The 21,781-nt window shown below is 38.2% G+C and overlaps 1 protein-coding gene across 3 annotated transcripts in view; it reads left to right on the forward strand.

Annotated features, from left to right (window-relative positions):
- The window catches only part of PALLD (palladin, cytoskeletal associated protein), a 536,515-nt gene that overhangs the window by 221,228 nt on the left and 293,506 nt on the right, over positions 1 to 21,781 (forward strand). For all 3 annotated transcript variants that reach the window (XM_043971007.1, XM_043971008.1, XM_043971009.1), the window contains exons 4-8: positions 5,765 to 5,831; positions 9,157 to 9,262; positions 13,319 to 13,393; positions 16,442 to 16,583; positions 17,725 to 17,748. In XM_043971007.1, the coding sequence (XP_043826942.1) occupies positions 5,765 to 5,831; positions 9,157 to 9,262; positions 13,319 to 13,393; positions 16,442 to 16,583; positions 17,725 to 17,748 (414 nt within the window). The remainder of the gene's footprint in view (positions 1 to 5,764; positions 5,832 to 9,156; positions 9,263 to 13,318; positions 13,394 to 16,441; positions 16,584 to 17,724; positions 17,749 to 21,781) is intronic.

Below are 21,781 nucleotides of genomic sequence, written 5' to 3' on the forward strand. Positions count from 1 at the left end.
AGTTAGTCACTATAGAGTCACCATAGAGCTTACCAGTGATAAGTTTTGATTCTGCTCTAAATATATCTGGATGGCATCATTCTCTTTGAGAGGATCTGAACAGCACAAGCACTGTGAATCTTTATATGGGTGTTGCCTCTTGCAGGGCAGCTAGGTGGTGCAGTGGATAGAGCACTGGATCTGAATTTGAGAGAATCTGAGTTCAAATCTTACCTCAGATACTTACTAGCTATGTGACCCTGAGCAAGTCACTTAACCCTGTTGGCCTTAAACATCCTGGGATATCTCCAGTCATCCTGATGATGTATCTTGCCACTGGACCCAGGTGGCTCTGGAGGAGAGAGTGAGGCTGGTGACTTTGCACAGCCCTTCCTCACTTAAATCCAATTCAGTGCAAGTCATGACATCTGTCATGGTCCTCTTCAAGAATGAAAGACAAACAACAGCAGCTGCCTCCTGCACTATCAAAGATCTTTTTCCTTTTGCACAACTTATATTTTGCCTCTTCAGTTGTGAACTATGAATAGCAAAGGAGCTCTCTATGTCACACACAAAAGATAGAAACGTTCACCTGACTTCTCAGTGCTCCTGAGAGCCAGAAAGGCAGGCAAATTAAGTGCCAGAGTTGCTGAAGTGCTGGGTTTGGAGTCAGGAAGCCCTGAGTTCGAATCCTGAATCAAACACCTCCTACCTATGTGACTGTAGACAACAACTTCTCTTGCTCTCAGTTTCTATATTTGTAAAACGGGGATAATAATGGCACCTACTTCACAGGGCTGTTGCATGGATCAGATAAGATGTAAAATGCTTTGCAAAGCTTACAATGTTCTATAAATGTTAATTATCTAATGGCAGTGCAGATCTTGTGGTCTTCTTAGCTTCAACTTTTATAGCATGAACTTGAGTTTCTATCTAAACAAGAAGATAAGTAGGAGGCACTCTTTCTACTTGTCCAAGGGTCCACAGATAATTTTGGAGCCAAAACTCCTGTTAATTTATCCAGAAGCCAGTGCTTTGGTGCTGTGACATATTGCAGATGCATCACAAACAATGCCTGGGGACACAGAGATAGGTAGGATTTTCATAGCTAAGGAAGAGGGAGATGAAGTGCTTGGCAAATTTTAAAGTGCTATATAAATGCTATTATTATCAGAAATTTTATTAATTTTAATTAATTTTATTAATTTCTATAGCTTCAATAAACACTTTAATGGGGATTACTCCCATTTATATGTGTATATGTGTGTGTGTGTGTGTGTGTGTGTGTGTATCCCTAGCTCAGGATTGAGCTCAATCCCCATATTTCCAATTACATGCTAGATTTCTCTGTCAGAATATCCCACTCATACTAATTTTTCCTCCCAAACCAGTTTTTCTCCTATCTTTGTTATTTATGTGAAGGGCACCTTTATTATCTGAATGACCTGAAACCAGGGAATTCTTTTTGAATTCACCTTCACTCTTGCCACTAATATCCAATCAGCTGATTATTAAATTGATTTTTTTCCTTTGCTGCATCTTTTATATCTGTCCTTCCTTTCTACTTACATTGTTCCTACTTGAATTTACATCCTTAATACTTTGAAGAACTATTACAATTACCTTTTAAAACCATAATATCTTAAAATTTGATTCTTTAATCTTTTTTTTTTTTGGTGACTTGCCCAGGGTCACACAGCTAGTAAGCGTTAAGTGTCTGAGGTCGGATTTGAACTCAGGTCCTCCTGAATCCAGGGCTGGTGCTCTATCCACTGTGCCACCTAGCTGCCCCTTGATTCTTTAATATTTAGGAAAAAAACAGGCTTAATTGTTCAGCTGGACGGAATACTTAATATGTAACATTAAATGTAAATAACTTCACACATATTTTATAGAATTACTTCTGCATTTCCTTTAGCAAATTCTGGGTTTTAGGAATAAAATTGATCCATTGAATCTTATGTATTAAAATGTAAAACTTATGTCCATTAAATAAATATATTATTAATAGTTCTTTTTTTAAAAAATCATCTTATGTTCTTAATAATATTTCCCTTCTCCTTCCCTGGCTTCCCCTGCACACTTTGTAACAAGATAAAATAGTTAAACCAAACAAACTACCATCCTATGTCTGCCAAGTCATGGCTTATTTTGTACTGAAAAGGCTTAGTCCTCTGGAGTCAAGCATGTTACCTCAATGAACCAAGTTCTTAGGTTTTTAGTCTTATTTTCCTTGATGTTATTGCTCTATTTGTGTTTACTGTTTGCTTAGTTCTGCTTACTGTACTCCGCATCAGGTTATACAAATCTTCCCACATCTCTGAATTTCTTACATTACTTTCTTATGTTACAACAATAATTCATTATATTAATATATCACAATTTGTTCAGCCATTCCCCAACAATGAACACCTACTCTGTTTCTAGTTTTGGCTACCACAAAAAAGTATTGCTTTAAATATTTTGCTATATATGAGACCACAATATTTCTCCACACCTGAGTCTCTTCTTCAATTTATCCTGGATGCTACTCCGTTAGTCTTGTAGCATTGTTTTGAGAATCATGCTGTTCTTGTTTATGTCTTCACTATGTGCCCATAGCTCACTGTATAAACATTTTAAGTCCTCAGTTTGGCATTAAAGGCCCCCCCCAACTATCTTTCCACAAATTACTCTTTCCAGACCTATTCCCCACTAGCTTAAAGCTAGAGGGAAAAGTAGTTAGAGTCTGGGACTTAGCGGTAGGAAGATTTGAGTTCAAATCTTTCCTCAGATATTCATTAGCTATATGATCCTGATCAGGTTACTTAACATTTCTCAGCCTCCTATATAAAGAGATAATAATAGCACCTACCTCTGAGGGTTACGGTAAGGACCAAATCAAATAATACTGGGGAAGCACTTAGCAGAACTTAGAATGCTACATAAATATTATCCATGATGATGATGTTGATGTATTATTATTATTATTATTATTTTGTTATTGAGTCGTTTTGGTGGTGTCCAATTTTCTGTGACCCCATTTGGGGTTTTCTTGGCAAAAATACTGAAATACATTGCTATTTCCTTCTCCAGATTATTTTACAGATGAGGAACTGAGGCAAACAGGGTGAAGTGACTTGCCTAGAGTCACATAGCTAGTAAGTGTCTGAGGCCAGATTTGAACTTGGGTCCTCCTGACTCCAGGGCTGGCACTCTATCCACAGTACCATCTAACTGCCATTGTGGGGTTTTTTTGCAGGGTAATTGGGGTTAAGTGACTTTCCCAGGGTCACACAGCTAGTAAGTGTTAAGTTTCTGAGGCCGGATTTGAACTCAGGTCCTCCTGACTCCAGGGCCAGTGCTCTATCTACTGCGCCACCTAGCTGCCCCCTAACTGCCATTGTTGTTGTTATTGTTGTTGTTGGTTAATAATTAACTGTGTAACCCTAGGCAAGTCGCTTAACCTTTTCCAACTTCAGTTTCCTCATGTGTAAAATGGGGATAATGATAATAATAATATAATAATAATAATAATAATATCTGCCTCCTGGGATGATTGTGAGGATCAAACGAAATAATGTTTGTAAAGTACTTTGCAAACCTTAAAGTGCTATATAAATATGTTAGCTTACATTAATAAACATAGTCTATGATTCAAGTAAATTGTTCCTCATAGACACCAATGCTTTCCCCCTCTTCCTGACTTCATGCATACTGTTCCTTTGAGCAGGAGTGCCCTATTTTAGCTGGCTAAAATTCAATGCATTTTCAAGGCCAATTTCCAATGCCACATTTTCCCTGAAGCCTTCTTTAATGACCCCATTGGGAAGCAATCTCCTCTTTATCTAAACTCTGACAGCCCTTGGTACTATTTCTGTGTTACTTGTCACATGTTGCCCTCTATTTGCCTTCACTCACACACATCCTCTATAGATAATAAAATCCTTGAGAGTAAGAACTATGTCTGAGTTATCTTTGTATCACTTACAGCACTTAGCATGAATGGATGGAGTTGGGAAAGTGCAAGGAACCTGGAGGAGCCAGGGAGTCACCTGATAGGTTCAGCATTCATTTGGTTTGGGTATAGTAGAAAATAAGGCCAGCAAGGTAAACTGAGGTCAAATTACAGAGGAAATGGAAAGCCAGGATACAGAGCTTGTCCTGTAGGTAACTCGGGAGCCACTGAAAATTTCTGACCTGGGGAGAGACACTAGAAATGTGGTGTTCCAAAAAGATATATCTGATGATATAAAGGATCAATTGGATGGGTGGGAGGAAGAGAGATCAGGCAAAAAAACCCAAAAAATACCCCTAGGTCTGTGATGTAGATAGGCACAGGGTAACAAGGGCAGTAGTAATGAAAATAAAAGAAGTCAGACATCCCAAAGTACAGACAGACAGGATTGCTTATGGCACAGGAAATAAAGATGAGGAGGTAGTCAATGACGACTCAGATTTCTCAGATTGTGTAACTAGGAAAAATGCTGATGTCTTTAACAGCAATGGGGGAGTCTGGAAGAAGAATCGGGGAAGATAACATCTCTTATTTTAGACATGTTGCATATGGAATGATAACAGACACCCAAGTGGAAATGATCAGGGGGATATTTAAGACTGGACTTCAGAGAAAGGTTAAGCCTAGAGATGTAGATTTAGAAATCAATTTACATAGAGTGAGGGTGTGGTAGGTGTGGGAGTGGGTAATGTCACCAAGAGAATGAGTATATAAAAAGGACAGCAGAGAGCTTCAGGGAAGGCCTAGATTTATGGGAAAGAGAAAATGATGACAGCAAAAGTACCTGAGAAGGAGCAGTCAGAAAGGTCAGGGAAAAACCAAGGGAAGATAGACTGTGTGTATATGAATGTAATGAGATATTATTGTTTGGTAAGAAACGACTGGGATGGGGCAGCTAGGTGGCGCAATGGATAAAGCACCAGCCCTGGATTCAGGAAAACCTGAATTCAAATCCGGTCTCAGACACTTTACACTTACTAGCTGTGTGACCCTGGGCAGGTCACTTAACCCCAATTGCCTCACCAAAAAAAATAAAATAAAAAATTACTGGGATGGGGAATTCAGCAGAATGAGGGAAGATTTACATGAACTGATGCAGAGTGAATTAAACAGAACAAAGAACAATCTGAAAGCATTGATTAAACACTTAAATCCGGCCTCAGACACTTAACACTTACTAGCTGTGTGACCCTGGGCAAGTCACTTAACCCCAATTGCCTCACTAAAAAAAAAAGAAAATAACAGATTATTTGTAAAGATTTATATCTAAATCCTAACATCTTTGCTATTTACCATTTCCAAGCTCACCAAATCAGCTCTATATGTGAATTTTTTTCTAAAAGAACTTTTCAACTCAGAGCAATCTGAAGTATCATGTCTCACTGTATAATCAAGCCAAAATGATCCTTTAAACCTAGTAGTCAAGCATCAAGGTAACAGATGCCCCTGAGCCAAATAGAAAAGCCTTTAAGATAGAAAGGCAACTAGGTAGTTGCCTACAGTGGGAAAAGTTCTGGACTTCATTATCAGAAAGACCTGAGCTGGAATTCAGCCCCAGACACTTAGCTGTGGGAGTGACTTAGCTTAGGCAAGTTATTTAATTTTTCTCAACCTCAGTTTCTTCAGATATAAAATGGGGCTAATAATAGTACTTATCTCTCTGAGTCGTTGTGAAGCTCAAATAAGAACCTTGTAAATTCTTTTCTAAACCTGAAAACACTATACAAATGCTATTGTGGTTTTTTATTATTATTATTAATTAAAGATGCACATCTTTTTTTCTTCCAGGAGCTAGTTCATCAGATTCTGATAGTGAAAGTTTAGCTTTCAAATCAAAAGCTGGAGATATGCCACAGTAAGTACCTCCTCCTCACTACAGTCTCCCCTCCCCCACCATTATTAATTCTATTAATATGGAGATAATCTCTGGAATGAAAAATGTCAACCAATGGACAGGGAGAGATTGAAAATAACTGCTAGTGTAGGGATGACAGAGAAGGGCAAAAGAGTAGATGGGGGGCAGCTAGGTGGTGCAATGGATAAAGCACTGGCCTTGGATTCAGGAAGAACTGAGTTCAAATCCAGCCTCAGACACTTGACACTTACTAGCTGTGTGACCCTGGGCAAGTTACTTAACACTCATTGCCCTGAAGAAAAAGAGTGGATGGGATGGAATCTGCCTCTGAGAACCCCTTGCATCCTTTAAAACCCTGCTCAGGAAGCCTTTTAATCCCTCCAGTTTACAATGCCCTCTACCCTTCAGAAATTATACTGTAGTTCATATTATTTCCCCAATTGATGAAAATCTCAATTTCTAACTCAGACACCAAAAAAGAACTGCTATAAATATTGTTATATAAGTTGGTCCTTTTCCCCTTTTCTTTGAGCTCTTTGGAATACAAACCTAGAAGTGGCATTACTATGTCAAGGGGTATTCCTGCTATTATAGCCCTTTGGACATAGTTCCAAATTGCCCTCCAGAATGATTGGATCAGTTCACAACTATCAACAATGCATTAGTGTAGGGGCAGCTAGGTGGTGCAGTGGATAAAGCACTGGCCCTGGATTCAGGAGTTCCTGAGTTCAAACCCAGCCTCAGACACTTGACATTTACTAGCTGTGTGACCCTGGGCAAGTCACTTAACCCCCATTGCCCCACAAAAAAACAAAACAAAACAAAAAAACAACAATGCATTAGTGTGGGCAGCTAAGTGGCGTAGTGGTTAAAGCACCAGCCCTGAATTCAGGAGGACCTGAGTTCAAATCCAGCCTCAGACGCTTGACACTTGCTAGCTGTGTGACCCTGGGCAAGTCACTTAACCCTCATTGCCTTGCAAAAAAATAAATAAAAAAACAATGCATTAGTGTCCCAATTTTTTCACATCCCTTTGTCATTTCCCTTTTATGTCATATTAGGTGATCTGATATGTTTGAGGTAGTACCTCAAAGTTGTCTTAATTTGCATTTCTACAATGAATAGTCATTTAGAGCATTTTATATGACTATAGATAGCTTTGATTTTGTCTTCTAAAAACTGCCTGTTCATATCCTTTAACTATTTATCAATTCTTACATATTCTTACAAATGTGACTCGGTTTTCTATACATTTGAGAAATGAGGCCTTTATCAGAGAAACTAGCTATAAAAATTGTTTCCCAGATTTCTGCTTTCCTTCTAATCTTGGCTACAATTGGTCTTATTTGTGCAAAACCTTTTTTAATTTAATGTAATTCAATTTATTCATTTTACGTCCTTTAATGTTGTCTTTCTCTTGTTTTGTCATAAATTCTTCCCTTACCTATAGATTTAACAGGTAAATCATTCCATGTCCCCCTAATTTGCTTACACTATCAGCCTTAATATCTAAATCATGTACTCATCTTGACCTTATCTTGGTATATGGTGTGAGATGTTGGTCTATACCTAGTTTCTGCTAAATTGCTTTCCAGTTTTCCCAGCAACTTTTGTCAAATAGAGAATTATTGTCCTAAGACTTGAATCTTTGCATTTATCAAACACTAAATCACTCTGTTATTTATTTACTACTGTGTATTGTATACGTAATCTATTCCACTGATCCACCACTCTATTTCTTAGCCAGTACCAAATTGTTTTGATGATTACTGTTTCATCATACAGTATGAGATCTGGTACTGCTAGGCCACCTTTCTTCACATATATTTCATTGATTCCCTTGGTATTCTTGACCTTTTGTGCTTCAATTAATGCTTCTTGATTGATAGATAAATTGTAGGTAGGAAAAAGTCATTGGACCTGAAGTGGGTTTGCAATTAGGTAAGAGGTAATAGTTTATTTTTAGAGGAGCCAAGTCAATATATCATCCATTAAACCCATTTCAAAGACAGTAGTACTATATAAATAGATATAGATTGCCTTCATAGTCTCTAGCCATCTTATTTAGGAGGAGAGGGAAGGAGGGAGGAAACCATAAGAAGAGCTGCATAAAAAGAATTGCATTGGGGGCAGCTAGGTGGCACAGTGGATAAGGCACTGACCCTGGAGTCAGGAGGACCTGAGTTCAAGTCCAGCCTCAGACACTTGACACTTACTGGTGGTGTGACCCCAGACAAGTCAGTTAACCCTCATTGCCCTGACCCTCCCCCCAAAAAAAAATAGAATTGCATTATCCAGAATTTGTTCAAATAAAATCTTGAAGCTATCAATGAAGAAGCAACCAATGTTTCCCTTTCCTAGTTCTAATAAAGAGGGACAACATGATGTCCAGTGCTATACCTGGACCTAGAAAGACCTGCCTTAAAATCCTGCCTCAGATGCTGCCTCTAAGTGTGACATTTGGCAAGTCATTTAACACCTCTAAGTTTCAATTTCTTCATCTGTAAAATGAGAATAATATACCTGAAGTGCCTACCTCACTGGGTACTTCTGAGGCTCAAATAAATAACTTAAAGTGTTTTGTAAACTTTAAAATGCTATATAGATATGAGTTATCTCTTATGAGGAAAAAAGATGAGGTTTCCAAAATACTGTCATCTTTGCAAAATTAGCAGTTGGAACAATGACCAGCTGCTGGAAGATTTAGGAGAACAAACCGAAACTTTGAGACCCAAACTAATGATTCCAAACATTTGCTTACTTATAGAGATTGGAATTCTGCCAAGTATTTTCTTATCCTTTAGGACTTATAAGTCTTTTATTTGAAAATGGCAGAGTTGTCTGTTTCCTACTTCTCTCTGATGTGTCTTGTATGTTAGAAGTCTACAATAAATTTTCTACATTATTACATTTAGATATATCTAGATATATATGTGTCTTTGTGTATATTCTATCTCTATTTGATATATATAAAATATAATTATACATCACAGATAAAGGAATTTAAAGGAATGAAAAATAAAAAAGAAGTCTACAATAATCCATTCAAATTTTATACCAAGAATTGAAATTTGATTAAAATTTCATTACATTTTATTAAATGATTTTTATTATTGTTTTATTAGCTTTATTAAATAATTTTTTAATTTGATTAGCACACTCCCATTACTGAGACACACTTCATTTTCAGACTATAAATTGAAATTTAAGCTCATCCTACTATATCACCAACAAAGATAAGTTGGAATAAAAACATGTTTTGATGATGATGCAAGTGAATCCTTGCAAAATATATGACTGACAGTTTGCTTTCCCACATTTTCAGAGCCCAAAAGAAAACAACCTCGGTTTCCTTAACAATAGGATCATCTTCCCCAAAGACCGGAGTGACTACAGCTGTGATTCAACCCATCTCTGTTCCCGTTCAACAGGTATGTCTACTCTGTAACCACAGTCCACCAGTAATGCAATTTATTATATTGGTTATAATATACATATACATACATATAGTTCTAACTAGTCTCTTAATATGAGATTATAAATTGTCATTCTAATGTTCTACTTAAAATGTACTGTGATTTAGTAACTGTTAACACACTTACAGACCCAGATCTAGACCCTTGACCTGCTTGCTGTCTAAGTGGAAATGAGACTGAAAAGAAACAAACACACCCTGAAGATGAAATACCTAGCAACAATAAGCAACAATATTATCGTTGAATAGCAACAACAAGCAGAAGGGAAATAATGTTCCTTCCTTTCAGACCATTTAGTACCTAAATATGTCACCTATTAGATAGTTTCTCCATTGGAAGCTCCTCTTCCCAACCATCAGATACCGGAAAAACTAGAATCCATTCCTAGACAACTTCACAAATCACATAAACCATTTAGTTGAATCTTACAAATAGGAACCCCCGAAGTGTAAGTATCCGTGAATATTGTCCCAGCCTCCACAAGGAGCTACACAAGTAGTAAAATAAGTAAAATTAGAAATCAACAATTTCTCCTTAAACAAACTTGTACTTTTATGAAAGGTGTAAGTAGGGTGAAGCCATCAGGATTTTGACTCAAGATTCTAATATCCAGGAGGATGTATCTTCTTCCCAGGGAAGTCAGTTGGCCTTGTACTTCTTGGAGATCACCATTCCCACATGTTACTTTAGAGTCTTCCATGAACCTACTTCATATATCATGACCTTCTTCCTTAATCCAGTTGTTTCTTTACTGGGGATTTGCCTTCCTGACCATGAGAGTATGAGGGCTGCTTTCACTCCAGCACAACTTTCATCCACTGTTGGATTTTCTACCATACCACCACACCATTCCTCTTATCCACTATGGGACTCAAATATCCCACCTCCCTTACTCTCACTTTCCACCCTCCTAGCCCTTTCCAGCCTCCCTTCCTCAAAGAATCCCTAGTTACAATTCTTTCATTTTGCTTCATTACTTTGCAAGGTTACATTTTTGAATGGAGAGAAAATGACAAACTACAGCCAGTTTGAGAGATGAAAAGTTTGTTTTTAAAAGAAATAGATTTTAAAAAGCAAAAATAAAAAATATAACATTAAAATCCAAATATCGAAGTACCATGATGAATATCCCTTTAAAAGATTATCTGTCATTTCTTAGAAAGGGTCTCTCTTCATTTTCTTAAGCCATAAAGTCATCCCTAATCATGGGCTTGTTTTTTATGACATGATTATATCAATGCAGGGCATTATCATTTATTGAGAACTCAGAAGGTGTTTGGTGATTATATTCTATGATACATGAGATTTGCAGATCACAGAATACGTACAAGCTTTCTTCCACAAGCTTAAATCTAGATGTACATTTGGTTTTACTAGCATGGGCTCAAAAATGCATTTACTAATTAAGCTGTGGATTGAGGAGATTCAAAATAAAAGTTACCCCCAAACTCCCACACAAAAATCAGTATGGAGCATTGGAAAGAGCCCTGAAGTTAGAATCATGGGAAATAAGTTCATTTCCTAGTTGTGTTATTTAAAATATTGTGGGACTAGGCTGGGGTTTCTAAAATATTACTGCTTATAAATTAATGGCCATTGCACCCGTTTTTGGCAGTAAGCATTTATTATTAATTAAGATCACATATTAGTAAAGTAATAAAGTATTGACCATGTGTCTTCCTGACTTCCCCATTAGTCACAGGTTTACAGGCCTAAGTAATTACATACCCAGCATGGAGGGTGAGTCCCAGGAAGGAGGGTCAGAGAGAGAGAGAGAGAGAGAGGCCTACTGACCACTACCAACCCTCGTGTCCCCAGGGATTTTTAACTTCTTTTTTTGTTTGTTTTTGTTTTTGTTGGGGTTTTTTTGCAGGGCAATGGGGGTTAAGTGACTTGCCCAGGGTCACACAGCCTAGTAAGTGTCAAGTGTCTGAGGCCGGATTTGAACTCAGGTACTCCTGAATCCAGGGCCAGTGCTTTATCCACTGCGCCACCTAGCCGCCCCTTAACCTCTTTTTGGTAGAGGCAGGTCACACACATCGATCTAAGATAATTGGTTAGCATCATTTAGCTCCATTGATTGACGTGACTTTGGGGGGTGGTCTAGAGATCAAATTCCAACCATCTAGGTGTGCTTCTTCCCCTAGCTAATCAGAAGGATAAATCTGCATTAGTTTTTTTAAGCTGAAGGCTCATCCCAGGTTGGTTTCTGAGGAGGGGGCGAGAGCAGCTAACACTAACACATCTGGGTTTCTTCTAGAAATTCATTATTAATAATTATTTTCTCAGGGAGGCTAGGTGGCGCACCGGCCCTGGATTCAGGAGTTCCTGAGTTCAAATCCGGCCTCAGACACTTAACACTTACTAGCTGTGTGACCCTGGGCAAGTCACTTAACCCCATTGCCCTGTTAAAAAAAAAATTATTTTCTCACATAGCTCTCCTATTTATGACCTGTGTGACCTTGGAGAAGTCATTAACCCTCTATATATCTTGACTTCCTCATTTGTAAAAGGAGGGTTTGGACTAGACAGCCTCTGTTGTCCTTTACAGCTCTAGATTTGTGCACTATGCTTCTCCAGAATTTTTTTCCAATCTTACATCTGTTACAACTAATATCCAGTATAACAATGTGCTTTCCAACTAGACCTGTGATTTCATCAATGTGGGGAATCCTTGGTGAGAAAACTCTCTACCAATGCAGATCAGCAACTGATCTTCAACTTAGGGTCTTAGGGAGTTGCCTGTTATACCAAATAAAGATAATCATTATTATTATTGGCATTTATTTAACACTTAAAAGTTTCCAAAGCATTTTGTATGTATTAGATCCTCACAGCATTCTCTTGAACTAGGTGCTATTATTTTCACCATTTTGCAGATGAAGAACCAAAGTCCCTGATTGGTTAAGAGACTTGCCTAAGTATGTTCCAAAAGTCTTAGTGCAATTGGAAGCTTTAATAACTTGGAACTGCACTAAGACTTTTGGACACCCTCTACAGGGTATGAGGCAGGAGTCTAGCCCAGGTTGTCCTGACTCCTAATTCCTATGAACTTCTTGCTTCAAATCTCCACCAAATTCTATCAGCTAGCTTCACCTTATGTGATTCCTTAGCATGTCTAACAGTATAACAACCTAAGTAAATTAGTAAATAAATAAAGTTTGGTAATACATATCACAGATGATCCCAAATGTCGATTCTGAGAAAGTTAGGCTAATGCAAAATATATACTAGCTTCTGGTGTTTCTTTTCAACAAATTCAGAAGTCACATCATTTTTCCCTGGGGGTTGCGACTCGCTGGAGTTGTCTTACCTCTTTTTCTTCAACAACAATAACAACAAAATCTTCTCTCAATTTCCTGCCTCTAAAACTGGCTAACAATGACAGTGAACTTTACATTTCAGATCAGTAAATGTTAGATAATTAACTCCCCTTTCTAATGCTGATGAAAAGAACTTAATTATTTTAATAGCTGGCTTCAGACCCTATTTGAATTTATATGCACATAGAATATCATATATTTGAGAACTGTGAAAATAAAATTCTTGCAGGGTTACAGATACAAAATCCTTTTGGAAGGGACAGTTAGGTGACTCAGTGGATAAAGCACTGGCCCCGGATTCAGGAGGACCTGAGTTCAAATTTGACCTTGGACACTTGAAGCTAGCTGTGTGACCCTGGGCAAGTCACTTAACCCTCATTGCCTCATCCCCACCCCCCAAAAAAAAGAATGTTAAAATCCTTTTGGAAATAGCTTTTAAACAGACAATTCCCCCAAGGAGAAAGATTTTCTTATAAATATCATCTTGATTTTTAGAATATAACAGATGTACAATAGGGAAGAGGTACTAGGATTGGACTCAGAACAGTTAGGGAGCATCAGCTATAGCAAGAGTTTCTTTCGGAGGGCTAGATCACCTGCTAAAAGCATTGCCCTTCCTCTCCCTGCCCCCATCTTTTCAAGCATGTGTGTATTTAATATTGTGACTAATATGATTTTGGTTTTTCAGGTTCAAAGTCCCACTTCATATCTCTACCGACTAGATGGAGCCAATTCTGTCTACACTCCACCCATTTTTACAAAGGTTTGAAATCTGCTATGCTCATTGTTTGGGTTTGTCTTGGTCCCTGGCACAAGTTGGATATAGGATAACACTGAATTTTAGAAGCAAACTAAGCAGCTCTATAGTATCTTAGTAGGCCATTGCTTGATGTATGTGCTAATGACCCTTTTGTAGTCAAGTCAACCAGTATTTTTGAGCCCCTACTATGTATATAGAACCCTGTCAAGTACTATGAGAGTGTAAGGAAGAAGAAGCTGCCATGGAAGGATTTCTGACATAATTTGGGGGGGAGGTTGTGGGAATAAGACATACAGAGAAAAAATATATATGAAGAACAATGGGAGACCAAAGGATTTAGAACTAAAAGGAACTTAAGAGAACTAGTGCAACCCCCTTATATCACATATGAGGAAACTGAGGCCACACAAAGTTATCTGACACACCCTAGTTCACACAGGTGGTAGGAAACAAAGAGAAGATTCAGGCCAATCTAGGGCTTCTAGCTCCAAACACAGGGCTAATTTCACAAAATCACTGCCCACAAATTGTAAGACAAATTGTTTGGCACAGACTACAAATGCTAAAGAAATTTTAGAGAATTGGCTGTTGGTCAAAGGAACCAACTCCCTATCTTTCAACAGTATCAAGAAGGCAGAACATGATCACTCTTCAGGATTCAGCAACTCCCTAGAGAAAAAAAGAATTATCATTGGTCGATCAAGAAAATGCGGGTGCCAGTCGCTTCTGAGTCAGTTCTGTGGTCTCTTGGGCTGCCAGAACACTATTATTCCTTCCAGAATCAGTCTGGCAAGATTGGCCCGTGGTCCTGCATTCAATTCTTCCTGGACTACAAGGTTTAATAACTAGCCTCGTGCATTGGGCAATGGTTTATGCCAGGAAGAAAAACCATTTCCCTTACCAAGAAGCCCAATTGTTAACCAATGTTTTGACTACCTCAGTGCCTTGGGATCTGGGATAAATGCATCCATGACTTGTGGAAGTTATGCCTCTTTAATTAAGCATCTCCTAAGCTAAATGAATATCTATCTTCTTAAAATGATCTCAAAAGATCATTTAATGCCTCAAAAGACTCAAAAACTAAAATTACATGCCTCTTACGCAAAATCTACAATAGATCTAGGGTTGTAGAGTTCATCTATCCCAAGCCTTTCGTCATATAGATGAGAAATATTAAGAGACAAAAGACAAGAAGAAGAAGAGTAGGGATATGAACCCATGAGCTCTGACTTCAGAGACAGCAGCATCTTCTCCACCATACCAGGCTGCTTTCCACTTAACAGCAGACTGAAACTGAGAGTCCAAGCACTATGAGCAACAATTACACTGAAATGATCCCCTGAAGCCAGTTGGGGGAACCTGTTCCCCAAACATAAAATTGAATGAAGCCAGGAGGTTCCATATGAGAAATAGAATGTGTTGCCACAAGTGGGGAGGTAGGTAGAGATGAGGAATGGGAAGACAGCAGATTCAATCAGTCAGCTTAACAGTGAGTCTAGTGCCATCTTCTAAAATGAGAAAAAGCTGAAGATTCAGGGCTGGTGCCTCTAAGCTGGCCCTATACTGTAGTCATCAGGAGACAGAGCAAACCATCCAGGTGATATCTGTGTGTGACAAAATATTGCAGCTCTCAGAAGTTTGGCTCTGAGTGGTTATACTTGGGTGTCTCTGTTCCTTTGTTTGTATATACTTCTGGACAAAGTCTATGCTATCCATTGTTGCAAGTCTTAAGGAAGCGAATATGTTGAAGGTTTGGGGAACATTGTCCCAAGGTCATTTGGCAGTTTCATCTTTGACAAATCTGAATCTTCTGTAATTCTGTTCCAGAGGTTGCAAGACTCTGATAGTCAGAGGTTATGGATACCTTTGTGGAAAAGCAGAAATAGTGAATAAGAATGCATTCTTCCACCAAGAATTTCTTCCCCACCACCACCTACTCACCCTTTTCTGGATTTAGCATTCCAGAACACACAGTTCAAAGGTTCACATTCCTAGGGGATTTACAAAACTAGAGGACATTTGTCCAATAGTTCCTTTCAACAGGATGTAAACAAGAAAGCAACACCTAATACAAAGTCTTCCATTTGGTCCCTATGCAATATCCTCCCCCCCCCCCAAATTATCACTTACCTTTTAGAAACTCCTCATATTTCGGTGGTCTTTATCAGGTACAATATCCTACTGTTCAGCCTGAGTAATGAAACTAAAACCCTTTACATTTCTGAAAGTTTAAGTAGGCTCTAATGTATGGACTAAGAGTTTCATATTTTCTTTAAGTTGTTAACTAATCCTAGGGACAGATAAGTAAGGGAAATGGTGCAAGTTTTTTCACCTTTGGATTTTTTATATCATGTGCAAAAAGATCTGCCTCTTCTATTGCACTTCCAGAACTAGCTTCCTTTCTTATCTGTGTGGGGTTTTCTAAAGCTTCTTTTCAATGGTCCCAAAATTCAATGCACTATTGCCTTACTAAAACCTGGAAAACAAAACTATACCAAATTGCCCTTTTCTTCAAAAGCCTTGGGTTGAGAGGTGGGGAGTGCATACTGAGGGAGGGAGAAAGGAACAGGAAAAAGAAAAAAGAATTGTGCTTGTTAGAAACCATAAACCCACTTTTCCATTGTGTAAACTTTATATTTTGTTTTTATGAGAATCTGTGTTAACTCAGAATGTATTCATCCTAGAATGAGGTTTGCATTCCAGTTGCCTTGCCTAGTGACTTGAGGAGCAAAAGGATGAGAGGGAAATAATTGGAAAGATAAGGATTGAATTAATAAATGTGTGTTTTGCAAAATGCAGTGGAAATTATAAAGCCAGAGCAAATGTAATTTTTTTCATGGTTTCTGGTATTCAAAAACCATTTGAAAAAGCAGTTTACTGATGTAATTAAACTGGTGATTAGGAAAACCTGATGATCTGTTGATTTAATTTTACTTGATTCACCAGATTTTTTTTTTAATTTTTCTGTGTTCTAATTGCTTCTTTTCTTCTGTTTAATTGAGGGAGGGAACGGACAAAAGTTTGATTGGGAGCATTTCCTTCCAATTTTAGGAACTGCAAAACATAACAGCCTCAGAGGGACAAGTGGTTGTCCTGGAGTCCCGGGTCAGAGGAGCACCCCCATTGCAAGTCACATGGTTTCGAGAAGGCATCGAGATTCAAGACTCTCCAGACTTTCGGATTTTACAGAAAAGTAAGTGAAAAGGAACTGCTTGAGGTACTTGAGAGGTTAAGTGATTTGCTCAGGGTACCAGAGCTAATAAAAGTCAGGGGCAAGACTCACAAATATATACATGAATTAACCAACATTACCAAGTATCTACTATGTGCCAGGAACTATGTGCTATATGCATGTGTGTATACATGTGCATGTGTGCTACACATCTGTGTGCACATGTATGTGTACACTCATGTGTGCTCTGTGGGTGCATGTGTATATTGCATGCAGGGTGCATCTATTGTGTGCAAAGGTGTGTGTGTGTGTGTGTGTGTGTGTGTGTGTGTGTGTGTGTGTGTGTGTGTGTTGGAAGAAAAGTAAAAGAATCATGGCTAGAAAACTGGTCTCAGAATCATGAAGACCTGGGTTCAAGTGTTGCCTCTCACTATGTGAACCTAATGATCTCTCCATACCCTCAAGTGGCTTTTGAGACATGGATTCTTAATCTGAAGGTCCATGGACCCTAAGGTGTCTGTGATTATATTTGAGCAGGCTTGTGAACTTGGCTGGGAAAATATTTTGATAACTCTTTTGATATAATCGGTGGCCTTTGCACTTAAAAATATTACTCTAAAAAGGAATCCATAGGCTTACCAGTCTACCTAGGGGTCCATGACACAAAAAAAAATGGTTAAGAATGGCTTCTCGGGGCGGGGGGGGGGGAGCAGCTAGGTGGTGCAGTGGATAAAGCACTGACCTTGGATTCAGGAGGACCTGAGTTCAAATCTGGCTTCAGACACTTGACACTTACTAGTTGTGTGACCCCCGGGGCAAGTTACCTAACCCTCATTGCCCTACCAAAAAAAAAAAGATGGCTTCTCTAAATATATTAGTTGCAGAACAATTGCTGGTCTGCTTCTTCTTCTCTGAGATTTCCGGATGGATGGATGGATGGATGGATGGATGGATGGATGGATGGATGGATGGATGGATGGATGGATGGATGGATGGATGGATGGATGGATGGATGGATGGATAGGCAGGTGGAAAGAAGAAGAAAGAAAAAGGAAGCAAGGAAACAATTTTGAGCAATGTAAAGGTCATAAAAAGGATGAGGCTGCTTAATGTAACCTATTCTAATAGTTTTTCTTCTCTTTTTCCCTGATGTGGCAAACAGAACCTCGATCCACAGCTGAGCCTGGTAAGAATCAATTTTCTTAAATTGTCTTTCCACATCCAATAGTTCTTTGTATTTGTACTAAAGACATAAGGAGAAGAATGTTTCTGCTGCACATGTGTAATGTGAAACCCCTTAAAGACAATCTCATCATGGGGTTTGTAGACTGTGTTTTACATCAACTATGTTATTGATTTTTCTTTTTAAAAATCCCATTTGGACAAGGGCAGAGAGTCCAGCAACTTAGCATTGTTAAAAATGTTTAAATAATAATAATAACAATCTTTGTCTTCAGAAAGCTAATTAAACTAACAATAAAAAACAATCCTCCTAAAATTCCTGTGCAAAAATTCTATTATGCAGTTATATAAACCCAAACCACTAAGTGCTAGTCTCCCCAACCAAGTTATGTTTCTCAAATGTAAGCAGAGCTGTCATGCCCAGCCTGTGTGTTCTCTGTACATATTTTCATAAACTCTTACCATTTCACAATTGTGAAAAGGCCTTCTTGCCCCAGGATTCTCTCTGAACCCTTAGATTGTTGGACCTCATTAGAGATCTTGTGTATCTGTCCCATTGCATTTCATTCAGAAGCTTAGGCATCTGATGGCTAACCCACAGTCAGATCACATAATTATCTGCTAGGGATAAAAAGCTCTCAAAAAGAGTAGAAAGATTTTACCTAAAGTTTCCAAGAGTATGTAGTTCTCATGTCCACTTCATTTTTGCCTTGTTCCCATCCATCCTTTCAATCCTCACCTTCCCAACTTCACCTTCTTCCCCAGCAAAGTCACCAATTATGTGAGTCTATGCATGTGTGTAGAAGGGAAATGCTATTTTTCCACAGCTATCTCTTCACCCTATTCTTTTCCTCAAACTTTCAGGTTTATTATAGATAATGACAACTCAGATGCATTGTTGCAGTTGGTACCTGAAATGCTAAAACCTTAACATTGTGTTTTATAAAAATCACAGCCTTAGGCCATCAGAAGGTAAACATTAATGTATTCTGAGTAACATTCATGGGAAAAAACTGGAATCGATCAGTTTTCTTGTCCCAAAACCCAAGTAGAGCATGTCCTCCCACTATGTGTCAGTCACCACATCAAGTACTGCAGCTACTTTTTCAAATTATATAAATATATAGAGCCTCGAATTGTGGCATTGCAAAACACTGTTTCCAACTCTATGGAACTAACTGCTGGGGCACTATCTACTCCATGATCCATGATCTAATATGGAAATCCTACAAGGAGTGAAGTCATATAGGCATCTTTTATAGAAAGTTTGTAATGGCTTTTAAATGAACTCTTAAAGTTTGATAAATTCCAGAGTAGAAGCCAAATACCCCCATTGCTCCCTAGGGGATTGCTTTAATGGGGAAGAGGGGAGAGAGAATTAGCTAGGATTTTATGTCCTTTTGTTGTCTATATATGAAGAAAACCAAAATGTTTGGTGTGAGAGAACTGCTACTGGAAGTAATTAAGCCAACTCTTGATAACAATTTTTAGATCCTTAACAGAGCCGTGTGTTTACTTTTTTCATCAAATTATTATGCTTTTAGCCATCTCTGCTTTGTAGGTGTTCTGGGAACACTTGCCTATGATGTGTGAACTTGGCTCAAAAATTGCAAAGCAAAAATCAGTTGGCAAACTCAAATTACTCATTTAAAATTCAAACTTTGGTTTCAATAGATGCGATCATTTTGAAATTCAAAATAATTCCAAAACTGGTTAAGAAATAGCAGATTTAGGAGCGAAGAGTAAAATGCCCTGACAATAAGGGATGGTACCAGCTAGATAATAGTATGGTTGTGTGAATCTGGGATGGAGTAAATGGCTAGACCCAAAGAATCACGATCAGTAGGCATCTCTGAGGTTTCAGGGGAGTGACACAATGTTGTGTGCTTCAATTAACAAGTCTTAATTAAGTGCCTACTGTGTACAGGCACTGTAGTAGGCCCTGGTGATACAAATACATACAACCAAACAATCTCTATTTCCAAGCAGCTGACATTTGAATGTGATTAATTCCTTTCTTTCCAACATTTTAATCAGTGACTTGGATTAAGGTATAAATAGGTTTTTCGGACTTGTAGATGATGCCAAATAGAGCAGTAGATATAATATATCAGATTACAGAATTGGACTACAAAACAAATGACATGTTAGGATGATGGACTAAATCCAGTGAGATGACATTAATACAGATAAACATAATTGTATACTTAGATTCAAAAAAATGAATGTAAAAGTTTAAGATGGGGAAAGCATGACTAGATAAAAATTCATGTCGAAAAGAAAGGGTGATTTTAGTAAACTAAAAGTTCAATATGAGTCAGGAGTGAGACTGAAAACTTGGCAACCAGAAAAGCTAATTCATTTCTAGGTTGCATCAGCAGAAGCAGAGCATCCAGAATGAAGGAAGTTGTAGTTCTGATGCCAAGGTCAGGCCACATCTGGAGTGCTGTGTGTGGGTCTGGTTGCCACATTTTAAGAAGGCCATTGATAAGCAAAAATCATGCAAAAGAGGGCAAGCAGGACTGTGAGTGGACTCAAAAATATACCCTATGAGGAACAAGTGAAAGAATTGAACATATTTAGAGTGGAAAAGAGAATTAAAGAGACATGGTAACTGGTTTTTAAGTTTTTGAAAGACTGTGAGGTAGAAGATGGATTACATTTATTATACTTGGCCCAAGACACCTCAGAACAAGAAACATTGAGGGAGAAGTTGAAGGGAACCAGATTTTGAATCTAGAAAAGGAAAAACCTCCTATCTATTAGAGCTATCCCAGACTGGAGCAGGCTGCCTTAGAAGTATTGGATTCGGGAGCAACTAGGTGGCACAGTGAATAAAACACTGGCCCTGGATTCAGGAGGACCAGAGTTCAAATCCAGCCTCAGTCACTTGACACTTACTAACTGGGTGACCCTGGACAAGTCATTTAACCCTCATTGCCCTGAGGAAAAAAAAGAAAAGAAAAGAAAGAAAAAAGAAGAATTGGGTTCTTTATGACAGATTTTCAAGCAGATTCTTGTCAGGGATGCTGGAGAGGGAATTTTCTATAAAACTGCAGTGTCAACCAGAAAGCCCCAGAGAACTCTAAGCACCAGCTCTAAGTCTGAATAGAGGATGATCATTGAGAGAGCTTCACACCAAAGGTGACACCTGTTCATGTCCACAGTCTTGGCTGTTCATTTGATGGAGGGTTCCAGAAGCTTCTGGCACTAAGGTTTGAAAGTGACTTTTTTGATGTGTTTCAGCCCCAAACAAAATGGAAAGCATCTATAGTTTGCCTTCCAGAAACTGCTTCTATCCTATGAAACTGCTTTCAGTATGAAATTATGCAATAATATAGAAAAAGACACGTCGTGAAAGGCTCACAAGCAACAGCTTTTGAGTAATTAATTTTTTAAAGTGATAAATATTTTTATTTATAGTTTCAAGTCTCCATTTTTATCCCTCCTTTCTCTCCTCCCTGGGGTGGTATTTAATCAGATATGGGTTATACATGTATGATTATGTAAAACATCATATTAGTCATTTTATACAAGGAAACTTGAATAAAAGAAAAATGAAAGAGTGTAAAATAGCATGCTTCATTCTGCGTTCAATCAATATCCATTCTTTCTTTGGAGGTAGATAGTATGCTTCATCATTAGTCCTTTGGGATTGCCTTGGATCATTGTATTGTTGAGAATAGTTGTCATTCGCAATTCATCAAACAGTGTTACTGTCTCTGTGCACAATGGTCTATTGGTTCTGCTCACTTCACTATACATAATTTCATACATATCTTTCCATGCCTTTCTGAAATCATCCTGCTTGTCATTTCTTAGAGAACAATAATATTCCACCACCATCATATGCCACAGCTTGTTTAGCCATTCCCCAATTGATGGGCATTCCTTTGATTTCCAATTTTTAGCCACCACAAAAAGAGCTATAAATATTTTTGTACAAATAGGTCTTTTTCTCTTTTGGAGGATATCTTTGAGATATAAACATAGCAATGGTATTGCTGGATCAAAGGGTATGCACAGTTCTGTAGTCC

Source organism: Dromiciops gliroides, chromosome 6, assembly GCF_019393635.1.
Source record: "Dromiciops gliroides isolate mDroGli1 chromosome 6, mDroGli1.pri, whole genome shotgun sequence".
NCBI classification, from domain to species: Eukaryota; Metazoa; Chordata; class Mammalia; order Microbiotheria; family Microbiotheriidae; genus Dromiciops; species Dromiciops gliroides.